The sequence below is a fragment of the Phyllobates terribilis genome, unplaced genomic scaffold (assembly GCF_046119375.1).
Source record: "Phyllobates terribilis strain yellow unplaced genomic scaffold, ASM4611937v1 Scaffold_2__4_contigs__length_985480577, whole genome shotgun sequence".
In the NCBI taxonomy this organism is placed as follows: Eukaryota; Metazoa; Chordata; class Amphibia; order Anura; family Dendrobatidae; genus Phyllobates; species Phyllobates terribilis.
In genome coordinates this window covers 518,555,229-518,575,486 of record NW_027362762.1, presented here as the reverse complement: position 1 = coordinate 518,575,486, position 20,258 = coordinate 518,555,229, and the positions used below count along the sequence as shown (strand labels likewise).

The following is a 20,258-nucleotide window of genomic DNA, read 5'->3' as shown; positions in this document are numbered from 1 at the left end:
ACCACATTTTTTGCTTCAAAATGTTTTTTTCCTATTTTCCTCCTCTAAAACCTGGATGCGTCTTATGGTTCGGTACGTCTTATAATCCGAAAAATATGGTTATTCATATCTGATCACTGATATAATACACAAGGCAGTTTTACAGAGACACACAGCCTATTAGGCTCCACTGCTCATATTTCATCATTTTCTATACAGGTGCCTATAAGAGTAAGGAGGGTTTCCTGTGCATGGCAGCCACACCAATTACCATACATTAAAAACACAAATCAGTGATTTATTGTACAAGCAGGAGAAGAACAAATACACAAAATGGGACTACTTTGTCTTTAATATTAAACTGTAACTGCTAAAACAAGGAAAAAAAACGGGAACAAATAAAAAGAGAAAATCATTACTACCCTTTAAAATACAAGGGAATAGGAACATAATACACTACAAACATGTCTGGGTCCCCTCTGATAGAAAAAGAGTGTAATGCTGCTTTAACAGTAACGTCCAGAGCTGTTGCTTCACCCCCGCCACAAATCCGTCTTGTTTTACCTGTGCTTGGGTGACCAAGGTGTCTGATATTTATAAACGCTATAAAGTCTTCGTTTTTCCTTCAGTTTTACAAAACAGATCTAAGTCAAGGTTGCTTATTCTTCTGTGGTTGATAGGGCAAGAGGTGTTACTGTAAAATTTTGAGAACGTATTTTCTAAGGTTTCTGATGGAAGATTTCTTCTTTTTGTATGGAAAGCAGACCATGATGCATGAAAATAAACCGCTATGGTCACATCAACTCTAGATGATGTTTGTTAATTGTGGGGTTTTTTTTATTATTATTATTTATCGCTACTCAAACCGTTGTAATGGTAAAAACACAAAATGTACATTAATGGATTTTAAGTCAACCTATTTATGCAGCAGTAACTAGTGGGGCCAGACACTGCACACTAGCTTTATAGGGAGGATACTTCAAACATATCTCTTGTAGTGACATTTGTCCCACTGTGCTAACTTTGTAACTGTGTGTCCTACATTATGGAGAACAGAATACTAACTACTGAAAAGAACAGGCCTCTGGGCTGAAATACACATACGTGTCTGTGCACACAAGCCATTTCGGTTGTGGTACTGTAATTGTGGTCTTATCTGGTCTGAAAAGAAATGGCCTTTGGTTCCTGTGAGTTTAGATAAATTCAGTCCTGTGTGGCCTGCTCAGCTTATGGTAAAAAAGAAGGACTGCAATGTGTGAATGCTTCACTTGAGGCTAACATTGTCAATTTCATTGTAATGATCTAAATAGAAGAAGGATTTTCAACATGATTTACACATACTTTTCAATAATATAATGTAGGTGGCACCTCAATGCAGCTACTCCATTGTAAACCCTTTCTGACATTTCCTACATAGCATCATCAGACATTTACACAGTAGAAAGAGCTAAAAGTGATCCCCTCTTTGCTCCAGTTAAAAAGAAATTACAGTTTCTATTGTGAGTCTATCACCTAATTTTAGGTGTAGCATCATGAGAGTCATTTGCTCATCTCTGAGCTCATTCTTCTGCCATAGAAATCCTGGACTGTGTATTATATGTTCCCAACAGTCCCAGCAGTTCAAGACTTTTGTCCATTCATACACAGGGAGGGGGCTCTAGGGGCAGAGGAGGGCAGTGCACCAGTTCAAAGTGAAAAAAATGTTATGTTCACAGTTCTGCACTAACCCCCGTTTCATTAGAAGCGGTTTATTGTTTCTGAGTGGGGCATCTAGAGCCACTTTAATCAGACAACTCCCCTTCAGAGTCCTCTTTTGCTTTGGTCAGCTCTTCATGAATTTCTCGAACCATGAGAATACGAGTCAGCATGCTGTCCAATGTGCCTGGGTCAATGGGTAGTGTGGAGAACCACATTGGGCTATTAGGTACACAAGAACGTTCTGGCTGAAGGTAGAAGACATCACTTCTCTGCTTTACACTTTCAGAACTGCATGGGAACAGAAGAAAAGATGGTCAGAAGTGGCTGTAATAAACAAATGGAAAACACACCAGGCTGGTCTACAGGAGTCCAATGACAGCCATTCTCAGACAAGCAGCGAGACAAAAAAAAAAACAGTCAAATCGCAGACAAGTTGCAGTCACATGAGACTTGCAGAGTCTTGGCAAGTGAGTCGAGTGCCACTAGTGACCAAACACAATAGGAAACCTTTGCGACTGTCATAGATGCATTAGTCACAATGCGACACCATAGGAAATCATCCGAAGCAATGTTGCAATGCACATACTGCCGTGTAGCCCCAGCCTATGAGTAGGTCCACAAGAGAAGGAAATGCTGCACATGTGTGGACAGAAAACCTCCAATGGATTACATCACAACTGAACGCACTTATATACTTTGAATCTCTTTGAACAGATATTGACCTATTACGTGGATTTTAACATCTTATTTCGGTTACGAGTTTTCTATACAGATTTTACTTACAACATAGAGGGGTAAAATAAGCTGTAAATTCAGCTACTAATCTGCAGCAAAATGGACAGAATTTATTGGGGATTTGCAGTGACTTCCATAGGTGGATGTGTGGTGGACTTTTCTAACCCGCATGGAAGTACCATAACATTCAATAAAGTGCATTATTATTTTAATGGTTCATAATAAACATCCGATAAGCATAGATTTAGCTAAATATTACAAATTATATACAAGATTTTTCTTCCAACATGTAGGTTAAACAAAAAAAAAAAAACAATTAAAAAATGCATTTTCAATAACTCGGAGGACTAACAAAGGGCACTAAAGGTCATGCATGCAGTATTTATGGATTAGCCTCATATTCCACATCTACACCAAACTGCTTCTAAGGACTCCTCATGTGCACAAGATCTAAAATTATGAGATAAAATGACAGCTAAGTTGTGAAGAAGAAAAAAACAGGTGTGGGTTCTGTTCAGGCATGAGTACTGCAGGATCTTCATAAGAAAATATAAAGGTTTAAGAAGGGTTTTCAGAGAATAATTTTATTAGACCAAAGATTTAAATAACATACTGGGGTTTTACTAACCGGCCCCTTCTCCAGGGCTGGCTCTCTGCTGCTGCTTCTGGGAACACTGACAGTTTGTCAGTGCACTTCTTCTGAAGTCTACACTTTTATCACTATATTTGCTTATAGAGATAAGGCCTTTGAACAAAAGCTCAAGTGAGCAATAAATAGGAGAACTGCTTTGGAAACAGTAATTGTGGGGATGTTGATTTTTCAGGACTGATAACAGGCCAGCAGCTGACAGGTAGGGGAATAGAAAGGACCAGCTAACTGCTCTATAGAAATCGATAGGTTGGAGAGAGGTGGCTGGTATTTCAGGAGTTAACTACTCTCCTGGAGTGGGACTACTGTGCATAACTGGCCCTAATGCCAGAGCTCCTTGGAAACAAGCTGTACACTATGAAAGATATAAGCTCTCTTAGCATGAGAATTACATAAAATAGAAAAAACAAGTCAATTGCAAACTTTCTTATATTCTTACTGTATAACAATGCTTATTTCATAATATAATATGTTTTCCGTTATTGTCATTTGGGCTATTAGGTGAACTCAGCTGTCAACTGTAATGTGCTGCCCTCCCAAAATGACAGTAACATATTAACATTGATGGATCTAAAATGATTGGTACACAGAAATAGTTCACATATTACAAATTAGACACTTACCATTTGGACAAGTAAAATTCATACAGTCTGACTGGGCACCTGAGTGGGTTGTCTGTGTTTTCAGCCATTTCCATTACAAATTGTCCATCTTCCTCTTCTGATCTCTTCCTCTTCCCTAATACTTTCTCTGTAAAACAAAAAATATTTTAAATATTTATTTAAACCTTGTTCTGGAATAATTTGCTTATTACATTCATTTTGGACATGGCTTTATCTCCCTAGACCCAGTAATACATTAGAGGAGGGCATGTGTTACAAAACCAAAGACTGGTGTTATCATAGAAAGGCTGGTGCTCATAAAACAGTTTCAACAAAACTGTATCGCCAGAGGATGTCTCAATAATGCAATGATGAGTACTACAACATATGTTGGTGCTATATAAAAAAATCAAATCTAATTGGTAATAACATTTTAATATTGCAACTATCTTTCTCTGCAGTTATCATCACTCACCTGTTCAGGTATGAAACACAACTGGCATACAATTATATTTTTTAGTAGCACAAACAGAAAATGTTGCCATTCAGGTCTGCAATGACGCTGTAAATTGATTATGATTCTTCTTTCTAGTTTGTCTATTTTAGCAAAAGAATTTTATTCAACCATGATCTATAATTGCTAAAGACAGTAGCACATTTCATAGATCCTTAGTAAGAATAATTGTCAGAAAGAGCACAATAAATGAGCTTCGCAGCCTCAATTGGTGTTTTCGCAGGTCATCTACATTGTACCATTCCATTCAATAGGACAACGCTACAATAGTCAGCACAGAAAACTGTACAAACTGCAAGGATAGACAATCAATATTCTGAATCCGGAAATCTTATCCAGAGCAAATTGCATTTGTGTCATGCAGAATTTCTAAAATTGGTGAATGTGGGCACAAACTGAAGTTTTTTGAGCTATGGGGGTAGATTTTTTTTCACATTTTTTTTTATGCTTTTCGTATTTATGGTTTTACATACTACTCTATTTATTAACATTATTTTCACTATAGCAAATAGAATCTCTAATAAGGCATAGGGTGTAGGAAACACAATGGGCATATTTTAAATAGGGTCTACTTGGACAGTTGAAACAGAGTAGTCGATCTTAAAATGCACTAGACAGATCATAGCGGTTTATGCAACTCGAGAAATCCGGCATATTGTACGTTTAATTTACGTTTACCCCACCAATTAGTTGACTGACTATGTGTCAAATTTTTGGCAGAAGGTGTTGTATGTTAGACGATACCTCTGTTTTGGCAAACCACACATCTTTTCAGCGAAGCGATGTCTGGTGTCAGACAAGGCACTTAAAGTGTGTGAAACATAACAAATATGATGCAAATCACGAAAGACATTTTTCTTGGTAAACTTTGCTAGATAAATATGTCCCTCTATGAATATGTTCCCTACTGTCCCATATACAGATCACTGATAAAAGTGTTATACTGTAACAGCCTCGCTGTTATCAGTCATCTGTATACACAGGCTTCTGACATAGGGACCAGCAAAGGGTTAATGTAGTAAACAGCATTTAAGTGTGATAATACTGAGATTGTATGACAGGGTAGTTATGTTCTACAAATGGTCCAAATGAAGTTTTAATCAATGAAGAATTGTTATATTGGTTATTGTTTTTTATGAGGATCTGTGTATAAAGTGAGACTATAAGGTTCTGCTCAGATGCTATGCATTGTGTGCAAAACAATCTGCAGTAAAGATGTGAAAAGATGCGTGAAAAAACAGAGAATGATTACTTGGATTGTATCGCAGATGCCTTCCCACGCATAGTATATATCATACTGCAAAATAAACCACAGCCTAAATGCAATCAACATGAGATTTCCAAATCAGGTCCTATGGAAAATTGCAAGGTTTGATATTTCTGTACTGGGAAAGAGACTTTTTTATTACAGTATCTGCAGTCCTACTGCTAGTGAATAATCTGGCTGTTCTTCTGATTTTTATTGAGTAATGCATCTTGAAATAATTGCAGTCAGTAAAAAGAAATAGACCTCCAGGCAGCGATACTGTAGTAAATAAAGAAACTCACCATGCTCCAGTTCTGATTTCGGGAAAGGAGGCATGAAACGCAGATATGTGGTCTTGGTGTTGTATTTTAGAGTCTTTGTACGTCTCATGACATAGGCAAAGGAAAGTTGCTGGTGCTCAGCCATGGTCTTCAGCTGGAAGAATTTGGTGGTGAAGAAAAGCAGGGTATTGAGTAGGATGATAGGCGAGTAGGCACCAAGCTGCTTGCACTCCCACAAATGTTCCTCCTCAATCCTCGAAAACATATAACCTAGAATAGAGTTGTACAAGTCAGCAAAAATGCTGTACAAATACATTTAGAACGTACTATGTGGCAAATTTATGCCAACTGTTCTACTGATTTACCATTGGGTAAGACAGGCAGATGCCAGCTCTTCAACAGCTTTGTAAGTTCCACCATAAATCTGGAGTAGGGTTCTGTAAAAATGTTGTCTATCCTTCCATTCTCAAAAAGAAACTACAAAAACAGAAAGGCAGAACCTATAAATAGAAGACTGTACCAGCTTCAGAAATATGTAGGGAAAATGCAGAATGTTCAAAATCTTTGGTGTTATGGCCATATGTTATTACGCTGTTGGGCTACATGATTTTTCCTAGTTTAGTGTCCATGAGGATTGGCACACAAAGATTGAATGAAGCAAGCTTGTCCCTTGTAGCTGTGATAATAAAGCTAAATTTGATAATAAAGTGAATTTTGTATGAAAACTTACTAGGAAGTTCAAAACTACCCATAAAAGTAACAATGCCACTAGAACTGTTGCTTCAAAGCTTTATGGATTGCTTTTTATGTCCAAACATTCACATACAAGTTTGGGATCACTATGCGCAATGCCAAAAGTAGACTGTAGTGATGACACCAACATCCGCTATGCAGCAAAGGATGTACATACTGCTGTCAAACTTAAACTCCCAACATGCTGTGACAACCTGAGGAATGCTGGGAGTTTCAGGATCACACCGCTAGGTTACCAAAGGTTGCCGATTCCTGATATAGATAATGGCACAATTTAAACTTTCCCGTTTTAGCACAGCAATGGCACGAATCACAAATTAAATCCTTAAAGCCTTATGTGACAAATCTGGCCAGACAAAAAACGTGACCAACTCTAAGTTTCGAAAGAATGCAATCACAAATCAAAATTTATTCAAGAAAAACAAATACTTTCTAATTTACCTGCTGAACGCCAAGGCACAGGTACAGGATGCTATCTGCATTGTATTTCTCTCCATTAGGCCGACGTACTTCATGGATAAACTGACATAAGCCATAACTAAGTTCGGCAAAGGTGCACGACAGAATATCTTCTTTGAATTTTACAGGTCGTACTATGAGAGAACAAGATGGTAAGTAGGAAAATAGAGAGAAAACAGAGATTGTGATGTTTCTGTCGCACACAAATTTACCTCCAAATTTAATGTCTTCTGGCTCTTCTTGTGAGTTTTTCCATCGTACCCAATTTTTCCAGGCATTTACCCCATACATGTATTTTAATGTGGAACCTAATGCAGAACAGCCAGGATATGAACCCTGCATAAGGTTTCGTGGCTCCACAGCAACCACTGACTTTTTGCGACCCTTAGAAAAATAAGAACACAAGGGATAAATAATTGTCAGAAACATAGTGACTTGTAGTTGCTGCAGCATGAGCATTTGCTAATATTGTGTATTAATAACAAGTCACTCCTTATATTTCTACAAAAGAAAACATCTGTCAGTCATCAGCGCTAGCACAGTGTGAGCATTATATGGGCAGTTTAGAAGTAAGAACATAACAGTTTCTTGTACCATTACCTTTAAATAACAATGACTCACCCGGCGTTTGGGCTGTGGGAACCCATCACGGTGTTTTCGCCTTCCTCGAGTCCGACCAAAGAAACTTGAACCTTTACTTAATGGGTCAAATGCTTCTGTGATTGGTAAAAGTGCAAGTTATTACATGATCTTCTTTAATATCACAAACAAATTAAAGGGGTTGTCCACTACTAGGATAACCCCTTCTAAAACTAAATGTTCGGCCCCAATAAAAATAAACAAACCTATACTCGCCTCCTGTGCCGCCTCCGTTCCAGTGTTCCCGGGCTGTGATGCAGTGGAATGACACATGATGCCCGGCGCCCAATCAGTGCTGACAACACTGTCCCCACCTTTGGACAAACTGAACATGAAGAGGAAGTCCGGTATCAGCTGCAGCCCGGACTTCTGCTTCCTGTTCAGCTTGTACGAAGGCGGGGACAATGACAACAGCGCTGATTGGGCGCCAGGCATCACGGGTCATTCCACTGCATCACCGCCCGGGAACACTGGAAAGGAGGCGGCAGAGGAGGGGAGTATAGATTTGTTTATTTTATCGGGGCTGAACATTTAGTTTAAGAAGAGTTTGTCCTAATAGTGGATAACCCCTTTAACTCTAATATCTGAACACTTGCAGAAATCCAACACTTAAGTGTCATGTTTCCAAGATTTGTGACACTGTTTTGATGAACAATTTGTTACGGTTATTGATTTGTATGACCTAATTGTTCTAGGCAGATCAGTACTATAAATATAACCTGTCAAAAATAAAGATGACTTTTCATACAATTGTTTTCTTTGTTCTAATTGGAATGTGTACATTGTAGAGTAAGACTGAAGGCAGCAAAACCACAAAGGAACACAGAGTAAAAAGGAGTAAAGAAACAGGAGTAAAACAAAATCAGAAAAAGTGTTAAATCTCAGATTCCTCAAAAAAAAAAAAAAAAAAACGCTCCACAACTTTTACTCTGATGACAACTTTCCACCCCCTTAGCATTCTTTTACGCAGATTCATCAGGTATTCACTTGGAATGGAAGGTGTTCCCAGAGGTGCTGAGCACTTGTTGGTTGCTTTGCCTTCACTCTGTGGTCCAACTCATTCTAAACCATCTCAATTGAGTTGAGGTTGGGTGATTATGTAGACTACGTCATCTGATGCAGCAAACCATCCCTCTCCTTGGTCACATAGTCCTTACATAGCCTGTAGGTGTGTCTTGGGTCATTGTCCTGTTGCAACACAAATGATGGTCCCACTAAGTTTAACTTGGTGAAAAATAGATGGGATGGCAAGTCATTGTAGAATGCTGTTGTAGTTATGCTGGGTAAGTGTGCCTTGAATTTGGAATAAATCGCCAATAGTGTCACCAGCAAAGTACCATCACCCTTCCCCCTCTATGCTTCACGGAAGACATCACACATATTGAAACCATCCGTTCACCTTTTTTGTGTCTCACAAAGACATAACGATTGATAGAGCAAAAGTTCTAATTTTGATACTTGATGAAAACCTGTCTCCAGAAAAACGCTACTAACCTGCAGATGTGGAGTTAATCTGCAGGTTAATAGTGTTATTAACCTGCCTGGCGCCCGCACTTAGCCGAATGCTGATGGGAGAAAATTAACTTTATTTCCCTTGGCAGCGTTCCAGCTTCAGTCAAGTGGGCGGCACCAGCGTGGGTTCAGTTACCGCTCTGAGTATACAGAACGGCGACTGTAACTGCACCACCTGCACTGACTGACAGCTGAGCCCCAATGCAGAGTCAGCGTTAGTCAGTGCCGGGGACGAGGTTACAGCCACCACTCTGTATACTCAAAGGGGTGACAGAACCCGCGCCAGTGTCGCACCCTTGACTGAAACTGGAACGCTGCCGGTGGGAATAAAGTTCATACTCTCCTGGCAGCGTTAAGCTAAGTGCGAGTGCCGGATAGGTTAATAACGCTATTAACCTGCAGCTTAACCCCATATCTGCAGGTAAATAGAGTTTTATTTCTGGTGACAGGTTCCATTTAAGAACAATGTCCAGTTACTGTGTTACTTGGCCCAAAGAAGTCTCTTCTTGTTTGCTTTTCTCAGTAATGGCTTCTTTGCAGCAATTCAACCATAAAGACCGGCTTCTTGCAATCTCCTCTGGACAGATGATGTAGAAATGTGTCGCCTACTTGATGTCTATACATTGTTTATGAGGGCTGTTATCATAGTAGTTGTTAATTTTCAGTTTCTAAGGCTGGTAACTCTCAAACTTATCCTCTGCAGCAGAGATATTTCTTGGTCTTCTATTCCTGGGGCAGTCCTCATGGCAGCCAGTTTCCCCCATAGCAATCGATGGTTTTGTGACTGCATTTGAGGATACCTACAAGGTTCTAGCAATTTTCCGGAATGACTTAGCTTCATGTTTTACTGGAGGACTGTGTGAAAAAAATCCATCTTGTTGTAGTTCATTGCGTTTTTTGCATTTTAAAGCATGTTAAATAAAACTAATCTAAAGAAAAAAACTGTGGTAAACCACTCAACGAAGAAATGAGTACCAACACTGCCTCTGCAAAACACACCTGATGTTCAGAAACACTTTCTGAATCCAGGCAATTCCACAAATGAACTCTTGATGAGTTATACCTGTTCAAACTTTGAGGAATCTGTGGTTTAACACATAATCTGGTTTGATTCACACGTTTCACTTTACTGCTTATTTTGATATCCGTTGATTCATGGTTTTGCTGTGCACATTCCAATGAGAACAAGGAAAACTATTGCATGAACAAGTAAGACCAAGCTTTTGACAGGTACTGTATACCACTTAAACCAATATTTCTAATTAATCGATAATATTGATAAAACGACCAACCTGTTGGGAAGTCTAATTCCAGATCTTGTTCAGTTCCCACTCTGGAAAGCTGCCGGATCTCTGTGTCTGGCTCTTGCAGGTTGTTGGATTTTAGGGTGTAGTGGTTTAATTCATCTTCCCAACTGTGTGGGGTAGATACAGCTTCAGATTCTAGGTCTCCACTGTAAGTACTGCCTTGATCTGGAGAGAACAAACATATTAGTACATGCAAGCATGTAGGAGAGGAGGGAAGTTTGTTGCAGTGACTACCAGGCTCTCCAGAGAGGACAGAAATTATTTGCATAGCTCCACTATCCACTCCATCACTAACAAGCTTTTTTCATTAAAATCGGTGGTAGTATAATGATTTTATAACGCTTTATATACTTTGTCCTACCTGCTCGTTTTCAGTCATAGGGGTGTGATTCTCAGATTTAGTCAGGGGCGGGCGCTGCATTCAGTCATTCAGTGCTGGCGCCGCCCATGTATCTGAATATTGCTCCCGGCAAGCGATATTATTGTGGGGCATGCGCATTTGTACATGTCCGGCCGCCTGCGCAGTGAGGCTGTTTGATTACCAACTTCACTGCGCACGCGCGGGGAACATAGTGCGAGCTATGATTTTTCCAATTCTCCAAAAAAATCAAGTTTCCTATAATGAAAAGTTTACCATTTGCAAGAAAAAACATGACTGCTGCATCTACTGACCTCCATGAGATAACGTTTTCTCCTTTTCCTCATCTTCAGCAATCATTTCTGCCATTTGAAGTATATCTGCCTCAAAGGGATCAGATGGGATTTTTTCTTTGAGGTCCTCAATTGCATCTATAATCTTGTCAGCATTATCAAGAGTGGTGGGAATCAGCATTGGGACAGGCACCTTTTTATTTAAAAAGAAAAGGCATGAGTATAAAGTATGAGAGAATACTACCTTGCACTGAATGAGTTGTTCATCCCTGTGACACAATAAAATAAAGTATGGCTACCATAAATTCCCCAGCCACTCCACTACCAAATCTGCCCGAGTCCCCTGCCTGTCTCTGTAATTCCGGTTCAATCGGAATGTGCTCGTGACCACTGAGCCAATCACTGGCCACAGTGATGACCAACAGGCAGTGTTGGAAGAGAAGGGTCCGCGGATCAGGAAGGTGAGTAAACTGTATACTGGATTTTATTGTGTCTTAGCATTATTAATTTTTTTTTTTAAAAAAAAAAATCAAAAAGGTGGACAACCATTTTAATGTACCCAAGACTAAAATCTTACCGGGAATGGCATACTTAGTGGAACTGGGGCAAACTGAGTATACAAGTGCATGGGAACAGGAATAAACACTGGCACTGGTACAGGAAGCACCAGGATCTGTGGCTTCCCATCGTCTTCTATAGATTTAAAAAAAATAATAATAGGAATTAGGTTCATGGAGCAGAAGACAAGTACCAAATCTTCTCAAAATGCTTTGCAAGCATGAGAAATTAAGACTCAATATATTTGTGATGCTTTTATAAAAACTACAATGTATGTTACTCATATGTTACCAATCTGTAAAAAGTATATGATAGATCTACATCAGACTACTCGTTATCACATAAAAAGACCCTAGATGATTGTCTTACTTACAGCTGTTACCAGTAAGGAATTCAGCTAGACTTTTTATTATTGTATTTTTTTTTTTGCTACAGGGAAACAGAACCATTATATACTGAACATTAAAATTATCCGACATGTTATAGCTGTGGGAGACCCGTATATTACATCATTGTACACTAATAAGCCGTATGGAAAAAAAGATGAACTTTTAGATCCCAAGCTTGGACTTCATGACTCAGCAAGGAACCCCAACACCATGAGCATACCTGTCTGACACTCCTTGTGCTGAGTGTGAGGTTTGCATGAGGTTGCCTTGGTTTGTGTAATCGGTTTGCAGAGCAGGGCCTTATTTTTCAGGAGACGCGGGGGCTGTGAAGGAGGAAGTTTCAGGGCATCTGTCTGAGTACTTGCCTAGAAAACCCCCCAAAAATTTGAGAAGGTTAATGATGAACAAAAACAAAAAATGCAATTTGCACAAAGAAAAATGTATGTTTCCATGATAGATATGTAAATAGCAGGATAAAAAACAAAAACTTACATCTCCAATTATTTTTGGTGTTGGTGTTGGGACAGCACCTAAAAGAACAGTGAAACAATAAAAGCACTGTTAGACCTTGGAAATCAGAATTTTATGCCTACTATATGGGGAACTGGGAGTTTTATTTCCAGGTGACTCTCATTCTACTTAAAACACCTAACCTGGAAAATGTGTTACACTATACCAGGGAGTGATTTGCAAGCACAAGATGATGTTGTGCACTTACCTTGTAAGACATTATTGGAGTTTGCAGTGGGTTGAGTTGCAGGGGCACTTGCAAGGGACACTACATTGGCAATAACTGGAGTGGAATCCTTGGCTCCAGAAGAGACCGTGGAAGCTGGGACTGCTTGGACCATGGGGACATTGGATACTAGAAAGTAGGAAAGTGTGACCATATTACAATATTTCATCATAAAAATATATTGAGCAGCATTTGTAGAAAACACATAATACAGTATTCTGGGAATTCGTAGGTTTTCAGAATTGACCAATTATAAACAGAAAAAACAAAGTCCCCAACACAATATGAAACGTTAGAAATGGAGTGACTTAGGAATAACACACCATCAGCCTTATACTTGTGCTCCATCTAACTCATTATGTCAGATTTTAAGTGCAGCTATGCAGTCCAGTACTTGGAAGGCCAATTAAAATGAAAGATGAATTTCAAAGAAAGCAGTAGAAAAGTTGAGAAAGTAAGGCAAGAAAAGGGAGAATTCTGTGACCCATATACTGTTCTCCTCACTGGTCCAGCTACATTCTGCTTTGCAAGTGATTTTTTTTATATTTGAGAGCTGCACATATGTCAAGAATAGGGGCTGACATCCAGGTAAAGAAAGAATGAAGCAGAAAAAAAGAATGCAAAAAAATTAATGAAGGTTGTACATTTGTGTTCAAAATCATAGAGCAAGAAACCATAAACACAACAAGCAAGAAAAAATAAAAACATTTAAAACTTCTGCCCCTGAGGAAGCCACATCTGTGGCGATACGCGTGGGGTCTTTCCCCTCTTCTGCCTTACCATTGCCACAGGTTCTATTTGAATGTATTGTCCTTTATGGACTCTTTGATCTTAATTTTTTATGGAACTCCTTCCCCTTGCCTTGGCCAATAGACCATGCATTAGCTTTCCTAAGTTAGGTATTTACTTGGGATGATTTGTTAGTTATTTCGTATTACAGCATATTGCATATTTAATTCATTATCCCTTTATGCATATTGACACTTTATTGGCATTGAATGCATGTAATTTCATCTATTTAGGGTGTGGTACTACTCGTTAGTTATTTGTTATTTTTTCTTTTGCAGCATACTATATATCCTATTCTTATTCCTATGTACACATTGATACTTTTTCGGCATTATATGCATGCATTTTAATCTTCTTACGGTGTTATAAGGCAGTAACTGCTTTTGGGCTTGGGTTGTTCATTCCTGTGCCATTAGGTGGATTGGGGGGGGGGGTCACATCTTTATTGCAAGCTATGTGACCGGTCTGTATAAGCTTTTGGGCTTTGTAAATGTTTTTATTTTTTCTCGCTTGTTGTTGTGTACTAAATAAAAATTGTGGATTTTTATGTCTTGGAGATCCCTGTGTATTGCATATTCTTTTTTTTTTCTTTATCCGACTCATCATGTATGCAGTAGGTTGATCTCGGAATGCAGCTTTGGTGGCGCCCGCCTTTTTCTATCTAATTCATTAAGTGGAGTGCGCCTCTTAATAAAATTGGCACATCTTACTTTTGCAAGCATCAGGGCCATTGTCTACTTCCGAAAAAGTCATTAATCAATTTAGCAGCTTTATTCAGAAAAGTGTAATATGGCTCTTTTCTGCATTTTCATAAGAGCTACGATCTAGTTTTTGGAAGCAATATACAACACCCTGTATGGAGCCATTCTGTATTTTGTTATATTTTATCATCATGGAAAATTATGCAGATTGTGCCATATTTAGCAACATAGAGTGACACATCTATTAGATATATTCTTTTTTGAATAATTCAACCAATAATTTTGACTAAACTGTGCAGATTATCAGTAAATTTGGCATATAATACAACTCTTTTATTGTGCCTATTTTAGATAATTCAGATGTGCACATCCTTCATTTTTATTCAACTAAAATATATATATACAATAAACATGCCTATATTATGTTTCTATACAGGAATCTATGGGTATGTGGCAAATGCGTCCATCATAGCCACCCATTTAAAAAACAAACAAACATGTACTTTTTTTTATTATTATTAAAAATGGACTCTAGCTGATGGATGTAATCCTTTGGAAGGATAGGTTCTTGTTGTTTTTTTAACATTTTTAACACTAGAACTACCGCATGTTTCATAATACCTATAGCTACCATTAGGGGTCATTTTGACCCCCATTCAAAAGTACTGACTCTGGAGTAAAAATAACTTTTTTTTGCTAACAAATTAAAGAACATTTATTTTAACTTAGTAGGAACAGTGTTAAGATCAAGTACAGCAGTTTAAACGCATTTTCATTTTACATGGTCATAGCATGCGGTGTCCAACAGTTAACACAAACAGTATTTTCTTCCACTTTCCCAGTGCATTTTCCACAAACTGGTTTGTTACAGCTTGCGCAAGTTTTAATTGTTTTGTTTTCGTTGCATCTTCCAACTCCACATTTTCGACACTTGCGGATTTCTTGTCCTTTTGTTTGTGGTTCAGACATTACGGATGATGGGCCACTTCTTGATTCCAAATAATTCTTGCGAAGGTCTAATGCCAGCTGAAGAATGAACTCCCGTCTGCTAATTTGACTCCCAGTTGCTGTTTTATAGAGCATTGTTGCGTTTATAGCTGCTAAATCAAGTACATTACAAAACACCTGAACAGGCCATCGGCGGCTTCCAGATTTTGTGGTGTACTTTCGAGCCATCTGGTCTACTGTGTCCACTCCAACCTTTGTTTTATTGTAATATTTTACCGTTTCCGGGTTTTTTTTCTTGTCGTTTCCAACTGCTACATCTGAGTGAAGACTACTGAGCAAAATGACATGCTTATTTGGTTTACCTTGGTAAACTGTAAGAGTGATGTCACCATTCTTCATCAGAGTAGTCTTATATGTATTTGTTCGTAGGTTTTTTGCCAAAGATGGAATCTCTTTTCTTGCATGGTTCATCGTTCCCACAATGCTTGTTCTCTTGGCTTTCAGTGTATTGGCAAGTTTCAATGAAGTGAAAAAATTATCTGTAGTAATATTTCTTCCCTTGTTCAAAAATGGATCCATTAGTTTGAGAACAATGTGTTGTGCAAGAGACCGATCAGCTGGTCGTTGTTCATCTTTTCCCAAATATGGAAACCCGTTGCAGAGGTATTTGGATTCTATGTCAGCTACCAGCCAGAATTTTATTGCAAATTTGTCCGGCTTATTGGCTATATATTGGGTGAAAGGACATCTTGATTTAGTTGGAAAAAGCTGTTCATCAACTGTCAGGTTTTGTCCAGGTTTGTAACACAGTATACAATTTATAATGAAGCGATTCCATACTTCAGAAAATAAATCAAACTTGTCATTCTTCAATGTATCAGATCGGGTGGATATGATGTCAAATCGTGCAAATCACATCAATTCTTCGAACCTACTTCTCGGCATAGTGTCTTGAAAGAAGCGAGGACCCCAAGTACTTGACCACAAGGTTTTTACAGAAAGACCATTTGCATTATATGCGCCCCTCGCATATAATATTGCAGTAAATGCATCAAGCTCGATTAGAGAAACGGTCCATTCATCATCTTCAAGTTTCTGACGAGCCTCTATTTCTGTACACTTTTTTATGTGGCGAAGTATAGGTTCATCAATTAGCAACCTCCATGCACTTGATACATTCCCATTGATGATCTCCCGTTTGGCATAAGGGGTGGGTCCAGCTGTTTCTCATAGAATGTTTTGTTGGGACAGTCGGCCAGTAGATACAGTAGCAATAGGCACAACTTCCCACACAGTTCCATCACGACAAGTCTCTTTATGACCCACAGCAGGTGGAATGTCCACTGTACCTTTCTTTCTCCCTCCGTATGCAAAATATTGTGGTTGGGTCCCTCTTCCTCTCCGCAATTGTGGTGTGGCCGTACATCTTGTTGACGTAGTAGGACGTCCATCATCCTCTCCAGAATCTTTGGTATCGTCAATTATATCACTGTTACTGTTTGAATCTGACTCTTCGGAAATATCAAGAGGAAAATATTCTTCATCAGGCTCGGAGTCTATCTGTTCCTGATTTTCTTCTTCTGACTCATTTTCAGATAAATTCTGAAGACATTTCAAAATTTCATCACTAGTCAGACCCCTCTGCTTACTCATGCTTCAAATATACGTCGCAAAAAGGGACTTGTAAGATCGCAGAAGTAATAAAACGACACTGTACAAACATGCAGAGTTGTAGCTTCAACTGTAATGTTTGCTACTGAAGTGCAAACAGAAATCGCTAGAAGAGACATGGATCAAACATGTTCAGACAAGTTTAGACAAAACAAAATGCTGAATCATCCCTGATATGCAAAGACACAATTACACTCTATAACTAGGGAGAAGCACTGTGATTCTCTGTACTCTGTAATATTAGGTGACTTGCCTACTACTACTTTTATGTATGGGGTCAAATTGACCCCTTCAGTACTTATAGGTATGAATTGTAAAATCCGGGCCCCTGAAAAAATTACAATTCATTTTTGTGTCCTAAAATATACACTACCATGAATAAATAAAAGTCACAAAAACTCAGAACCCATTTGTTATAAATAGCAAAAGGGTCAAAATGACCCCTCCGGTAGTTCTAGTGTTAACATCCCATGCCATGTATGTTGGGAAATATTAGGTTTGGGGAAAGCTAAGGAAGAACACAATTGTATCATGTATACTAATAATATCTTTGTAATACATACAAGATAATACAATTCTCTATGCTTAGCATACTAACCTGTGTTACTGACTGGTGAAGGGTCTGCTGCGCTTTGCTGATTGCAGAAGACTAGTATACACATCAAATTACAAAAGTGTTTCATATCCCCTCTCCATTTCAGAGACTCACAAAGCTTGCCTTGTCTCTTGCAGCTTTCACATTTCCCCATCTATGGAAGACACATGAATTAGACTAGTTTTGAAAGGTCAAATTGTTACAGCAAGTTTGAGGGGTGTTTATGGTACCATAAGTAAAAAAAATAAGAGGATTTTAATACTTAACTGTAAAACAAATCTTACCCTCATAACCTTCCCAAGAGACTGATATATATTTAAAGAGAAAATAAAAAAAAAGGTTGGCTCCTCCCCTGCAGGCTACAGCCCCCTACTGGCACCAAGCTAACACCAGGTAGTAACATGCAGTAGGAGAGAGGAGAGGAGCTATGTCCCCCAATAAAGGCCATGAGAATGTGATTTAAGGCTATGTTCACACATTAACACAACCTCACAGCTCTGGATGAAGATCACACTCGAGACAATGAAGAGAAATATGCTTCATTATAAAACCATCAAATATTTATTGAAAAAACAATAATAAAAACCATTAATCAGTAGACATAAATATATATGTATATATAGCCGAGAACCTATCAAGCAATGCACAGATTAAAGCAGCTTATACCAACTCACACATCAAGGAGATGTTCTTTGATATAAAGTAGTTGAATGCAGCTAAGACAAACTGTACCCAAAGGGGGTTAGCGTGCACAATGCAAAATAGTGTGGGGGGAATGTATGGTTACATTAAGGGATAATATCCCTAGATACAAATTGAAGGGTGTATTTCATAACAAATCGTCTATTATAAAGTGCATGGTGCAATAAATATCCCCAAATATAAATCAATGGATGTGTATCATGACAAATTGCCTAGACAGAGAAGGATCTGGAAGACTTCAGCCATGGCCAAGCAGCTGCGTGTTCCACCAGGATAGTTGATTTGTTTCACATCTGTGGCGCTGTCCGTTTAAATTAGAAATGGAGGGAGACCCTTTAAGTTTGTCCTGCCAATGGTGAAATGAAAGCAGAACTTTGTTGGGTGGGCGGGCAGGCTTCTTTATGGTTCCAGCTTCCCTTGACTGTGACCTGATAAAAGACTGCTCCACAGCCTACGAGACTGTCATCCATGGTCGAATTTCTCCTCGGCTACTATTAATGTTTGTATATACCTCACAGCAATCCATGCCTAATGAAGGTCCATGTTCTGGGACCGAAACATTATATCACTACATATTTTTGGTTTGCCTACAATAAAAAATAGGAGTGCCATATGCCCATAACATCTAAATTAAGATGGTGTTAGCTTGGTGCCAGTAAATGGTTTTAGCCTGCGGAGGAGGAGCTGACTTTTTATTTCATAGTGTCAGCCTCTGGGTGGCAGCAGCTACCAACCAAGGTTTCTGTGTCCCCAAATGAAGTGCCCGAGAAATTAAGTTTTTGATTAACCTAATTTCACTCTTACCTGGTAAAACAGAACTGTATACTTTGACATACACTCTTCCCCACAGAACTCCTCCAATTTTCCTCCAAAATGATTCCGGACCAACTTAGACGAGGTCTGGCAGCAATAACTACACATTTTGCAGTAATTGCCCCACTTCTTTGAAAGGTCATGCTTGTATAGCAGCTTGCAACCTACAGAAAAAGAAACATTTTATTTCTTTAAAAAAATTTTTTTATTATTTTCTTTAAATTCTAGGTATTTGGAATAAGCAGGAAAAAAAAACTGACTTAACTGCACAAAAATAAATGTATTACTCGCCTTCACTGCAGAACACCTTCTCAATCCCTGTGAAGCGTACAACTTCCTTGATGGTCTTCTCTATTTTACAGTACTCACACATGGCCATAACCATGTTAATCTTTTTGTACTCATCACAACATGCTTTGCCACAAAACTGATGCATTTTACCCTGAAAATAAAATGCAGTATATGAAGTCAGTTCCAAATACATTGTAATAAAACCTGTTGGGAGAACACTCATCGGTTTCCTTTTTTATGCACAGTATGCTACATCCCTCTCATCCCTTTCTCTTTGGTTGCCCATTAGTAACAGACGGCAAACCACAACCTTGCAGTCGGTAGTCTAAAAGCTTCAGAGCAAATGAAAAGCACCTGTTATTCACATGTCACCTAGTAAATTTGTATGCTAAACCAATACTTTAAATACTACAAGCTGAGTGAGGGCTTATTTTTTGTGAGACAACTTTTCATTAGTACCATTTTGTGGTCCAAGAGTTATAACATTATCATTTCATTATTTACAGAGTCATGTAAGGGCTGAAGATTTTCTTGGTAATATTTGGGGATACATACAACTTCTTCATTGCTTTATTTTTTAAGATGTGAAATGAACAAAAACAGCAATTCCAGCATTGTTTTGCACATTTTTTTTTAATGGCATTCACCGTGGGGGATAAATATTGGTACCTACAGACGTGGTGATACTAAATATGTGAATTTTTTCGGGTCATTCGTAAAAGTTAAGGCATTTTTTAATGGTAAGGTAAGCCAACATGCTTGACCACTGAACCAATCAAATTCCTCCTCACCATGTTCCTGGTGCTTAAAGGGGTTGAGGAAGTAAGGAAGTACATGTTAGGCTATGTGCCCACGATGCAGAAATGCTCAGGATTTTTTACTGAGCGTTTCTGCATCTCCCTGGCAGAAAAAACGCATGCGGATTGTACATGCGTTTTTCCTGCCAGGGACATGCGGAAATGAAGCGTTCTTCACATGCATTTCCGCATGCGGGTTGTGAAGCATCACTTGGAAACTGCTTGACAACTCGGTCACACTAT

General features: G+C 38.7%; 1 protein-coding gene across 3 annotated transcripts in view; it reads right to left on the bottom strand.

Moving 5' to 3' along the window:
• Window positions 1–256: 256 nt before the first annotated feature.
• The window catches only part of ZMYM4 (zinc finger MYM-type containing 4), a 118,265-nt gene continuing 98,263 nt past the window's right edge, over window positions 257–20,258 (bottom strand). For 2 of the 3 annotated variants that reach the window (XM_073665991.1, XM_073665986.1), the window contains exons 12-26: window positions 19,219–19,369; window positions 18,919–19,091; window positions 17,416–17,566; window positions 12,691–12,837; window positions 12,465–12,502; window positions 12,193–12,337; window positions 11,603–11,718; window positions 11,047–11,218; window positions 10,360–10,539; window positions 7,538–7,632; window positions 6,899–7,300; window positions 6,070–6,181; window positions 5,726–5,974; window positions 3,685–3,811; window positions 257–1,965 (exon numbers count right to left, since the gene is read on the bottom strand). In XM_073665991.1, the coding sequence (XP_073522092.1) occupies window positions 1,761–1,965; window positions 3,685–3,811; window positions 5,726–5,974; window positions 6,070–6,181; window positions 6,899–7,300; window positions 7,538–7,632; window positions 10,360–10,539; window positions 11,047–11,218; window positions 11,603–11,718; window positions 12,193–12,337; window positions 12,465–12,502; window positions 12,691–12,837; window positions 17,416–17,566; window positions 18,919–19,091; window positions 19,219–19,369 (2,463 nt within the window). In that variant the 3' untranslated portion in view covers window positions 257–1,760. The remainder of the gene's footprint in view (window positions 1,966–3,684; window positions 3,812–5,725; window positions 5,975–6,069; window positions 6,182–6,898; window positions 7,301–7,537; window positions 7,633–10,359; window positions 10,540–11,046; window positions 11,219–11,602; window positions 11,719–12,192; window positions 12,338–12,464; window positions 12,503–12,690; window positions 12,838–17,415; window positions 17,567–18,918; window positions 19,092–19,218; window positions 19,370–20,258) is intronic. The other variant, XM_073665997.1, reaches the window with a different exon arrangement.